The following is a 12,745-nucleotide window of genomic DNA, read 5'->3' on the forward strand; positions in this document are numbered from 1 at the left end:
AAAGTGTCCTTTGGGGACCCAAACAAACTTGAAACAAAGTTTTTCCTACCTGTCAATTGACCTTCTTTGAATTCTTCTGAATCAGTCTGGTACCGTAGAGTTTACCTCCTCCCCCACCCTCACTGCCTCAAAACAACCAAAACAAAACCCAAGAAAACCCAATCTGGCAATTCCCTTGGACAATTCTCTTCAGTCATATTTAGACTTATAGACTTTAAAGTCAGAATGGACAGTCATGATCATCTAGTCTGACATCCTGCACATTGCAGGATACAGAACCTAACCCATCCACTCCTGTAATAGCTCCCTATTCACCCTCTGGTTGAATTACTCAATCCTCCGATCATAGTTTAAAGACTTCAAGTTACAAAGAATCCACCATTTACATTAGTTTAAATCTGCAAGTGACCCATGCCCTATGCTACAGAGGAAGGTTTAAAAAAAAAAACAAAGGGTCTCTGCCAATGTGACCTGGGGAAAAAAATCCTCATGATCCCAAATATAGAGATCAGTTAGACCCTGAGCATATAGGCAAGAAAGCAGCAGAAAGTTTCTGTTGGAAAACATCTGAAAAAGAAGCAAAGCATCATCCACACCATTAAATGAATGTATTCTAGACCCAGATCACAGACAACAGGTGAGTTTCTGTACTGGTAGAGAAGTAATCAAAGAAACTAAGTGTACAGGTAAAAAAGTTTGCCTAAAGGCTTCACTCCTCTCCATAAATTCAAGACTGACAAAAAGCAAAATAAATAAATAAATAAATATATAAAATGATAGAATTATTGTTGATATATTCATGTAGTGCTGAGACTTAAGGAGCTCAATGTACGTAGTTTAACAAAGAGAAGATTAAGGGGTGACTTCAGCACAGTTTATAAACACCTACATGAGGAACACATTTGATAATCAGCCCTTCAGTCTAACAGATAAAGATATAGTAAGATCCTGTGGCTGAAAATTGAAGCTAGATAAATTCAATCTGGAGGGAAAAAAAGGTGTACATTTTTAACAGTGAGGGTAATTAATCACTGGAAAAATTTACTCAGGGTTGTGGTGGATTCTTCTTATTTGGCAATTTTTAAATCAAGATTAGATGCTTTTCTAACAGGTATGCTCAAATTAAAACATGAATTCTTTTGGGGGAAGTTCTATGGCCTGTATTATGCAGGAAGTCAGACTAAATGAGCACAGTGGTCAGTTCTAGCCTTAAAATCTATGATATAGTAATGGTCCCAATTTTAAGAGAATATTTAATAAAAACACAGCAGTGTAACTAAAAGTATTGATATTTCTCCTGTGCCAAAAGGAACCATAAATTTAGAGTTAATGTATTGTATTTTTACTTTCCAATAAGTATACGATTTGTTATATCATTTAAATAATTTGAAAAAGATTTAGGAAATTGTGACAGTCTGTATTCCACACGTTCATCTTTTTTACAAAACTATGATAAATCTTGTACAAAGTATGTCTTGTGAGGTATCATTTGAAAACTCAATCTTCTGATCATTATTATACTGGTAAAATATGTGTTGCAACATTGTAGATAAAGTTATAAGATTCTACTGTATGACTTTATTGAGACGTGCTCCAAATTTATTAAAGCAGGGCCCAACCAATTCCTCGGAGACAAAAGGCGAACTGACGTCCCAGTCAGGTGTCAGCATAATCAACTATCACCTGGTTAAAAGGCCATTTGTGACAGGAAGAAAGGAGTGAGCAAGAAATGTATATCTTGGCAAACAGAATGCTGTCGCCTGAACCCCAGCTGGAGATGATTCTCAAAGAGACATGCTATAAGAAGGAAGAACAGAGGACACAAATAACCTCTCCTGCCTCATCTCTACTTATGGCATCAACTTTTGAAAGACAAAAGCAGCATTACTGGATTGGAGAAGGGGTCCTGGCTGAGCAATCCAGCCAGACTGCTGTAAGCATATGGTGAGAGAAACCTTTTTGCTTCAAATTCACTAAGCTTGTTAAGTTAGGTATTAGTTTGTGTTTTAACTTTTATTTTTTTGTAACCAATTTTGACTTTTATGCATTATTACCCGTAATCACTTAAAATCTATCCTTCTGCAGTTAATAAACTTGTTTTATTGTTTTATCTAAGCCAGTGTGTGGACATTTTTTAAATTTTTTTTTATCTAAGCCTGTGTGGAAGTGTATATGTGGAAACTTCATTTCAGATAACTGGATTTATGCACATAATTTTCTATTAATGAAATGACAGAATTTGTATGAGCTTGTATTGTCCAGAAGGAAAGAGCCGGGGAGTACAAGACACACATTTCTGGGGATACGTCTGAGACTAGGAATTCCTGGTGTCACTCTGCAATATAATTCAGGAGTGGCTGGCTGGAGGAAGAACTCTCATAATTCAGCTGAGACACATTTTGCATGCTAGAGGCTGTGTGTGAACAGACCAGGAATGGTTATTCTCACAGCCAAGCAGGTTGGAGAGTTGATGGGACACAGCTATCCATCAGCCTAGATTGTACCTTGGGAATGTCATAGAAATATAATAGCTTCAGCAGGATACTAATTCTTCCAAAATAGCATACTTGTTTCCCCCTCCTTTCTTTGTGCAGTGATAGAATACTTAGAATGCACTGTACTTCCATCAATAATCATTTTGAGACAAGATGCAGGGACTAAAATTCTCTTTAAACGCTTTGGTCTAAGAACTACACTTGGAATTGTTAGAGAGACAAGGTGGGTGAGGTAATATCTTTTATTGGACTAGCTTCTATTGGTGAGAGACACAAGCTTTTGAGCTTCACAGAGCTCTTACTTAGAAGTGTTGAGTGTTTAAGCCACATTACTACTAGACCAGGCAGGACACAAGATATTGACCGATGTTTAAGACAACAACAATCTGTTTAGTATATCTTGATTTCTTTGCCCTTCAATTGAAAAAGTACATTAGCAGTCAGTGATACACAAACTTTTGGAGTTAAAATTACTGCTTAATACTATTTGAAAATAAGGATTCCAAGGTGCTTTTAGATGGAATAAAAATTGGTTTCCAGTATTAATGGTTATCAGAAAGCAGCTGTTCAACTCATGCTGCACGTGAAGTGAAGAAAAGACAGTACTCAGGGTGATAACGTATTCAGGGTCAATATCATTCTATCTCTCAGCGCTAGTATCAACGGTATAAAAATTATTTACATACCTACCACTACACTTGATATCACATGTTAGCAGTGTGACAGATTCTCTTACTTAGCGGTGCTTCTTTGACACAGAAACAGCTACATTATAGCTGGCTCAAACATGAGACCAGTATAATTTTTAAATGATGAAATGGCTTATTTTAACAAAGCAAAACATTTGTATTTTATCTATACTACCTTGACATTACAATTATTTTATGTTCAGACTAATCAACATTCTGAATGGGTGCAAGAGGTGATAAAGAGATCTGGAACAATATGACCCACATACAGATATGTAGATATTCTTTCCAATCCTCAAACGTAAAATAAATTAGATTTAGGTTCTCTCTCAGTTATGCCAGAGAATCTATCTAAATTATATAAAGAACGTTTCCTTATCCCCAACTTGTAAATCTAATTGTTTTGAAAGTATCGGAACATAATCAGTTACACTAGATTATACATGGTAAACGTTTTAATTGTATATCAAATTTAAATAATGAATATATTCATTAAAAAACCCCTATGTTAAAAGAATATTAAGAAAACAAAGTGAAACACCCAAAAGTCAGGAAATGCTAAAGTTAATGTTGGTAGTGCAATTTTAACCCTGCCCTTTGCATGTATGTATTAACACACTGTCTAACAATATGATCATGGACTGTTTTTTGGCAGGATCACAGCCTTTTTTTTGAAGTGCAGACTAGATGGCATGAAATGAAAAAAACCCAGTGACTAACCTTTCCATAACTACTGTTCTTCAGCATGTGTTGCACATGTCCATTCCACTGTAGGTATTTGTATGCTCCAGTGAACAGTTGTCGGAAAGTTTTTCCCTTAGCAGTACCCATCGGGGCAGCATGAGAGCCCTCTACTACCTCGCGCACCACATGTAGACATAAAGGGCCGAGCAGCCACAGACTCTCTCAGTTCCTTCTTACCAGAAAGACTCTGATAGAGAGGGGAAGGAGGATGGGTTGTGGAACTGACATATGGAACACATCTCGAAGAACAAACAGTTACAGAAAGGTTAGTAACAGTTTTTTTCTTTGTTGAGTGATTGCACATGTCCATTCCACTGTAGGTGACTCACAAACATTCCCAACAGGGGGTGGGTATTTGAACAGGAACAGTAGGAACATTTGCCCAAATTTAGCACTGTTTCTACATTGCTGAGAGACAGAATAGTCAGAAGCAAACATGTGACATGATGACCAGGATGTCACTTTGCAAATTTTTGATATGGGCACATTAGCCAGAAATGCCGCAGAGGTCACTTGTGATCTAGTTGAATGACCCAATACTATATTCAGCAGCTTTAAGTTAGCCAACTGTTAACACAGTAGAATACAACCGGATATCCATGACACAATCCTTTGTGTGGAAACAAGACTGCCCTTCTTTCTCTGCACAAATGCAATGAATAAACTGAGAAGAAGATAGTCCAGCACATATTGAATAGAAGCAAGAATAGAAGAGACTCATTTCAGCCTCGACCAGATGGAAAACTTCTTCCATTTAGGAAAGTAAGTTATCCTAATGGATGGTTTTCTACTATTCAGCAGTACCTCTTGCACCTCTCTAGAGCAGGACTCCCCTGCTGATGCTAACCATGAAGCCTCCAGGCAGTCAGGTGAAAGGCTGGAAGACTGTTTTGGAAGAGGCACAGGTTTGTGAAATTAGGTCTGGGTGAAGCAGGAGTGACAGCAGGGGACTGATCGAGAGGTCCAAGAATTGTAAAAATCAGTGTTGATGCCAGGGGAATCAATGTAAGATGGCCTTGTCCTGCTCGGCCTTGCCCAGAAGTCTGGGAAGAAGAGGGATGGGGGAAAAGCATGGGGAAACCTGGGCTGTGTCCTGCTCTTGAACAGAACTGGTGACATTTTCTGTTGTCTTTTGTTGCAAACAGATGTACAACACACCCCCTTCCTGATGCAAGGAAGGAACACCATGCAGGCTAATCGTATAATCTGCAAGTCCCTGAAGTTTATACGTAGACTGAGATCTTGGGGGAAAGACCACAGATCTTTGAGCTGCAAGGGCATCTGGTGAGACCCCACACCAGGTCTCAGGCATCCATGACCAAGGTAAGAGATTGTTGAGGTGGAGTGAAAGGAACACCCTTGCAGACACTCGTCAGATTTATCCACCAGTCTAAGAAGAGTAAGATGTGACTTGGTACTGGCACTAATACCTGCACTAACATGTCTATGTGGTGCCTTCTTGGAGAATACCCCTCTGCCAACTAGCCTTGAAGCAATCTAAGATGGTGTGGGATACTGGAGAAAATAAGTGCATTCTGTGATGTGCCCCAGCAGTTTTAAACAGTTTCTCACTATGGTGAGAGAATAAGTCTAAGTCCAGAATGAGGTTTTGCATTTCATGAAACTTTGCCTGTGGTAGTAAAGCTCTGGCTGCTGTTAAGTCTAGGACCACTGCAATAAATTCTATTTTCTGTACTGGAGACAGGATGGACTTCTCTGTGTTGGTCAGCAGGCCAAGCACATCAAAGGTGGATCGGATTATCTTTATGATGAACACCACCTGTGACCTGGTCCACCTCTTATCAGACAATCATCCTAAATCATCAGGAAGACATGGACTCCTGAACTCTGGGGGAATGCTGCTACTACCTTTACGCACTTTGTAAAAGCACATGGGGCAGCTCAGAGACCAAAAGGGAAGCACTGTGAACTCATAATGTGTGACAGCTGAAGGTGAATCTTAGAAATGTTCCGTGGCTCTGATGAATAGCCACGTGAAAGCAGGGGTCATTTACATCGAGAGCAACATAACAGTCTCCAGGGAGGGAATAATGGAAGCTAGAGTGACCAGCCAGAATTTCATTTTTTCAGGAACTTGTTTAACTGCCTGAAATCTAAAATAGGCCTGTAACCCTGTTTTATCTTCAGGATCAGGAAGTATCAGGAGTAAAACCCTCTCCCTTGAACAAAGGAGGGACCTCTTCTATATCTTCTGCAAGGAGGACCATTTGTATATCTTATAAAAGCACAGCGTTGGGAGAGAGGTCCCTGAAGAGGGACGGAGAAGGGGGATGAGTAGGGGGAAGAAATAAACTGCTTATATATCCCACTTCGATCATGCTTGGAACCCAGCTATCTGTTGTGATGTGGGCCTAAGCATAACAGAAGAGGAACAGGCAGTTTGCAAAATTGGAAAAAAATTTATGCCAGTCTTAGAACAGATAGACTGCTCTCAACCAGCAAAGTGAGCTCTGGGAAGATGCCATCTGCCTTGATGAACCAGCAGCTGCCAAAGCAGAGGGTGGTAGTGGATGTCTTTTGTAACCTCTGCTCCTTCTCCTTGGCAGATCTTGGGCTCGAGTGGCAAACTCTGAAAATGCTGGGACTGATGAGGATGGAATGTCTGCAGCTTCACTGCTGGGATTGAATGTTCTGGGATTTTAGGGGTGTTTTAGAGTCTTTAAGACAATGCAGAATTTTGTCCATCTTTTCTGAGAAGAGTGATGGCTTTTTGAAAGGTAAGTTCAGAACGGTCTGTTACACCTCTGGAGGAAGGCCAGAAGAGTATAACCAGAATAACTATTTCATTGTGACAGCAGAGGCCATGCTGCCAGCTGTAGAATCTGATGCATCCAGACCTGCATGCAGAGCTGTTCTGGTGAACAACTTGCCCATCTTCATTAAAAATTGGAACTCTTGTTTCACCTCATCTGCGGGCTTGTCTTTGAATTCTGAAACAGTAACCCACAAGGTGAAATCATAGTGCCCCAGAAAAATTTTCTGGTCTGCAATGTGAAGCTGTAATCCACCTGTGGAATAAAGCTTCTTCCCAAATAAGTCCAGCTTCTTGTCCTCTATTTTTTGGGGTTGATAGCTGGTGCCCCAGTTTTTCTTTCTCACTGTCTGCCACCACAAGGGAGCCTGGAGGGGGATGATTATGTAGGTGATTGAATCCCTGAGAAGAGGCATAGTACCTCCTCTCCACTGTTTTTGTAGTTTGGAGGCAGGGATGCTGGAACCTTGATAGGTCTAAAATAGCCTTATCATAGGGTGAGTTATTCTAGCTGGATCCGCAGATATCAAAATGTCCACCAGCTTGTGGGACTTTTCCCAGACCTCCTCTGGGTGGATGTCTAGGATCACAGCTATCCTCCTCAACAATTCCTGATGAGTCCTAAATCATCAGGAAGCAGACAAATAGGCTCCATCACAATTTCCTCATAAGGCGATGAGAAAGAGGATGTCAACACTACTTGGGGACAGGCCAGTTCCTGCTTCTCTTGGGACAGGGATCCTGAATCTGTTTATGACAAACTCAATACTACTGCTAGAGTGTTTATGGCATTGATGCTCCTAAAGACCAGTAGATGCAGCTGCATAAGGTGACTACAGGGATGCTCTCAATTGAGTTAGGAAGCCCCACTGGTTCCAAAAGAGCCACTCATAAGGCCTTGGTCCCCATCTGTGTATAGCTTAAGGGTCCCTTCTATAAGCCCCTTGCTAGTACTGAGGCTGATATCAGAGTTGGCAGGTCACTATTAAGTGTTGCCTTGCCACAAAAATGACAGGGTTTGAAACCTGGAGCGTGCAGCATATTGGTGGTACTTGTGCCAGTACCCAGACTAGGTGCCAGAACCACACAAAACATCAAAAAACCCACTAAACTACACACAACAGATATTATTTACAGGTTTTGACTAAAGACTTTCAGAGAGCTTGGACACCTCCAACAACCATCACGGGCGGTAGGAAGGAACTGAGGGAGGTCAAGGCAGCTTGACCCTTTATGCCTAAGTGTGGTGCATGAGGCAATAGGGGCACTTGTGCCACCCTGACTAGTACCTTTAAGGGAAAAACTCTCCAACAACTGTGCATTGGAACACACAAACACTTAGAGTGGAATGGACATGTGCAAGCAGAAGAAGAACAGTTGTTAAATATTTATCTATCTTTACTGTTCAATGTGTTGGTCACCTTTATTTGTTCACTACACATCTTGCAACTCCCCATAGAATTAGGCAGGCCTGCTATACAGCAGTACAATTAATTTTCTGCACATCATAATGAAAAAAGGCAGGGTACTTTGGAATGTCCACAGACACGAAAGGACAGCATTATAGGATAGCAGAATAAATGGAAAAAGGATTACAGAAGTTAAAAGACATATTAGATCATCAAGTCTTCTTTCATGCAAATGTAAGATAAAGTTCCCTAATGAAGTTTTGTAAAAGGTTTCTATCATTTTATATCACATTTAAATCTAAGTACAATGGTCAAAAGCAGTCCAAGAACTTCAGTAGGATCCTTAGATCCAAAGAAAGCACTAGTACTACTACTTTAAGTATAGTGTTCTCCTACATGAGGAAAAATTGTGATTTTTAAGCAGATGTAGCAGTACCATGCTTAGACCCTAAATTAGGTTAAATAAATGGCAAATTAAAGATCTATTGTGGTTGAGGCCAGGACCCAAGCATAGTTTTTTAGGCCCAGTACAAACTTGTAACACGGGCCCCCTCTCACACACATATCACAATCCCTCATCCCATACATACAATCTCATGAGCCACAAACAATTTTTTCCTCATGGTAATGGGGGTTGGAGCCTGGGCTGGCCCCACCCCCCTCCAGGGCTTCTGGGCCCTGGTAAAATGTGCCCTTTTCCTGGGGGTTATGGTTGGGATACATATAAAAACATGTTTTCCTGAGAAAATATCCACTCTATCCTCTAGCTGATCATGTGGGTAATTAAAGCTAGTATTTTCACAGGAATTGACATTGATAAGGAAAAGTATGTTCTAAGATAGCCAAGAGCATAAGCAAAGAGACCTCTGTCAAAATCCAGAGAACTTGCTTAAAATATGCTGGTTGCAATGATCTAAAACATGACTGTATTTACTCCACTTTCTGGAAACCATTTTCCCATGCCAAAATTAATCTTCACCATTACTTTATTATAATAGGAAAAACAGGAAGCACTGAGCAAAAGTAGGTTACACTACTACAGCTTTTTCCCCATTTCATATATGGAATTCAAAATCTGTTGGCAGTTTTTAGCCGGGTACTTTTGTGGCCCCTATCCAATGGTCAGGATTATATACCAAACTCAAAGCAAAAAAATTCTAAGATGCTGTATGAATTTATTCAGTCTTATTTTTCAGGTGGAGACAAAAGCAGACTGAAGTAAGTTGCCTCAGGAAGTACAGGATTGGTTATTTAAAAACTGAATCCTCATATAACAGAAGAAGGGACAAAAGTATAGTTCACAATTGGTACAGAAAAATTATTCAGAAAACGCTTACAAAAATGTCACTTTTGCAAAATCTAAATGTCTGAAGACTGTACTGTTAAGTTTAATTTAAAAAAGTTGACTTCATATTTTTTCCACTTGGGTCATTTTAATAGTTAATGTTTTATCTCTTTCAAACTCAGTTCTTCAAACTCTTGCACCCCCCTCCTTCATTTCAGCAAGCACTTTAAATAGTTAATTTAAAAAAAATTAAGACAACTTGCCATCTTCGTGCCGCAGGTACTGGTTTCCACCTCTGTCTCTAGCTAAGGACCATGCCTCGCCTTCATCACTCTCACAGAACTCTACCATGCTGTTCTTATCCATTTGCACCCATGTACCTTCAGAATTAGTCACCTGATGCACACACACAAAAAAGCACAGTTTATTCACTTTTCAAATAATCCAGTGCTGAGATCCAGCAACATGCTTCAGTATTTGAAATAATATGCTCATTTCCATCATGACATTAAAAAAAACAAAACCGTTTCTGAAATTAAGGCCACAGCCTGAGGTAGAATAAAAACCAAATTCCATTATGGCAAGTTTAAAATTATGAATACTTTCACAATATAAGATCAGTTTATGTTTAGAAAAAAAAGTTTAATATTTGACCAACCACACAAGCCTAAATAAGCTCTTAGAAGGTGTTATCCAACAACCTTCATGCTTTTTTGGCACCTGAAACAGCAAAGTAAGTTATACTGTCTAATTATATATGAAATATTTGTAAATTTGCTAATTATGCACCTGATGTTGTTTGAGAAATAGCATGACACACTACATCCTCAAGCCCATCTCAACAGGAAAATACCAAAGCATGATGACGGGTACAATAACTGAATAAATACAGTGAAATAGGATCACTTTTGAACTGATCACAACCCTGGAAATGATTCCTCCAACAAGGTAAATTCACTGATGCATATGATCAGTAAGTGAAACAGATAATATTATTTTGCAATGAATCAACCATACTGTAACAGAAATATATAATTAAATATAGGTAACTGCTGCATCAGAAAATTCAAGTTTAATATAACTCCAATTAATGAACACTTTTCTACAAAGCAAAACACAGAATTGAATTAGCATTTATAATATAAACCAAGTTCAAATGTTAATATTTAACCACCAGGGTTGGAAAAGCAAACCTTGTGTAGGGGCAGATGCTTTTGTTGCGTTTACTACTGTTATAAACTGGTATCTATGAAGACATGAACTGAAGCTACAAGGATCCATACCTCGCCTACTGCCTTGACTTTGTTTCCCAGAACTAACATTCCAATTGGGATACCTCTAAGGTTAGGGCAGCTTCTGATGTTGTGACCTGAAGGGCCAGTCTTCACTACCTTGTACACTCCAGGTCCACCTCGAAGGAATGGCATATCTTGCTCTTGCATCACTGCTTCCTGTGTGCAGCGTGAATTTGTGTCTTTGAAAAAGGCATCATTATTAGACCTAGACTCCTAAAAAATTTAAAAAAGCAAAAGAAAAACAGAATAGAACCTGTTAATAATGCCTTTGCAGTTTTTAGATTAGAAACACCTCTTCACTAAGTCTGGAACAGTTAACTTCTTAACCTAGAAAGAGGAAAAAAAACCCTGGTCATAATACCAGTTGAATTATAGGTTTCCTTTCCAAAATGATTATTTTAGCATGCAGATATACACATATCTCAACTACTGCTATATTTGAAATGAACAGATACCTCAGTGCAACATAAATGGTTTAAATTTAGGCCACTAAATATATAAATATTTTCATATGTGCAGTTTGACATGAAATTATTTTCACCATCATTTTCATGAAGTCCTTTGTGTTTGGTACTGTCATTTATCAGCACACAGAACCCAAACATGCTATATAGAGTTTTTGGATTGATCTTCAGGGCATGTGTAAAGGAGACATATGCTATCTGGTTTCCAATTTAAATGTGCTCCTTTCTTTTAACTCAATTTCAGGAATATATTGTAAACACTGAATAAAGATAAAATTATTATTATTTAGGCCTAGAGGAGCAGTAGCCCCATGGTTCTTGTACGTACATAATAAAATACTAGTGTGTATTTATTATTTTATTTTTACTGTGACAATCAGAATAACATTGCAGACTTATTTTGCTTAGAACCAAGCAAGGATGAGTGACAAACCAAAGCCTGAACTGATGTTATAATTCTGAGGTATGATGACCCCTTATGTTTAGAATTCTTAGGCACTCTCCAACCTTCATTGTAAATGAGGAAGATGGGCATGGCTCTTCCACTGTCTGTAATTTAGTAAAATTTCCAGTATACACGAACATACTGGAGAGGAGCACTCATACACACTTTATATCACAAAAACATAAATAGCAATGAGTAATGTAATTTAAAAACAAGACGTGTGACCTGCATACAAAGACCATTTGCAAGTGTAGTTAATTCCTTCATTAAAATCACAATATTTGCATTGTTCAGTTTCAAATTTTCAGCTGTTTGGTGTTGATTCCTGTGTATTGTGCTCAGAATGTTATAACAGCCTTTTTAAAATGTTATAATAGCTTTCCCAAGAAAACTACTGCAGATGAGCCCTTTATGAAGTTGTTCTGCAAAGAAGGGAATTTTTAATTAAAGTTTTGGCATTTTCTAACGTAAATTGTTTCAAGGAGGAAAAATCCTAATGTTCTTCAAAAACTGGAAGTTAAGTATTTTTGTCAATTAACGTTTCTAGAGCAGCAAAGTGGTTCAGTGTTGTTGGGGATAAAAAAATAGTGAAAATTTATATTTTTGAACAGATAAACCAATATACGTAATTATTTGAGGATAGTTTCCATTAAAAAGTTTCTATGGAAACTATTGCCTACAAAGCAACTATAGCCTTCCAAATAATTTACAAAAGCATCTGAGAGATATTCATAACACTTAGTCATGTATAATACAAGTGGATATTTTTCTAGGAATTACGGCACTTTTGAAATGGATTAGTAAAGGTGTTAGTGTAATGTTCATCAGCTGTGTTTATTAAATACTTTTGAACTGATCCAGTTTCTAATGGAGCCTATTATGTTCAATTTATTACTTTTGCAATGGACTGGTGAATATCAGTGAAAACAGGGGAAAAATAGTTTAGCAGCATATCTTGTCTATAAACAGAAGTGATTGGAGAGTTCTCTTGTTAATGTTAAATAGCCATGAATGCTTCTGAATATCATAATCAGGAAGTAGTAGTATTTAAAAGAAAATGGTTATTTTTGTGTTGCTGGAGGTTCTGTAGCCATAATTTTCATTTTTAACTAATAATTTTTCAATCTAGAGTACACTGAAATAGAA

The 12,745-nt window shown here is 38.4% G+C and overlaps 1 protein-coding gene across 7 annotated transcripts in view; it reads right to left on the minus strand.

The window, feature by feature from the left end:
• MYCBP2 (MYC binding protein 2) overlaps window positions 1–12,745 on the minus strand; it is a 477,832-nt gene that overhangs the window by 102,731 nt on the left and 362,356 nt on the right. For 5 of the 7 annotated variants that reach the window (XM_067563270.1, XM_067563271.1, XM_067563269.1 and 2 more), the window contains 2 exons: window positions 10,679–10,903; window positions 9,659–9,791 (listed from right to left, as the gene is read on the minus strand). In XM_067563270.1, the coding sequence (XP_067419371.1) occupies window positions 9,659–9,791; window positions 10,679–10,903 (358 nt within the window). The remainder of the gene's footprint in view (window positions 1–9,658; window positions 9,792–10,678; window positions 10,904–12,745) is intronic. The other 2 variants (XM_067563273.1, XM_067563272.1) reach the window with 1 other exon arrangement.

This window comes from Emydura macquarii, unplaced genomic scaffold, assembly GCF_026122565.2.
Source record: "Emydura macquarii macquarii isolate MOO-44397 ecotype Brisbane River unplaced genomic scaffold, CSIRO-AGI_Emac_v2 contig_2473, whole genome shotgun sequence".
Lineage (NCBI taxonomy): Eukaryota > Metazoa > Chordata > Testudines > Chelidae > Emydura > Emydura macquarii.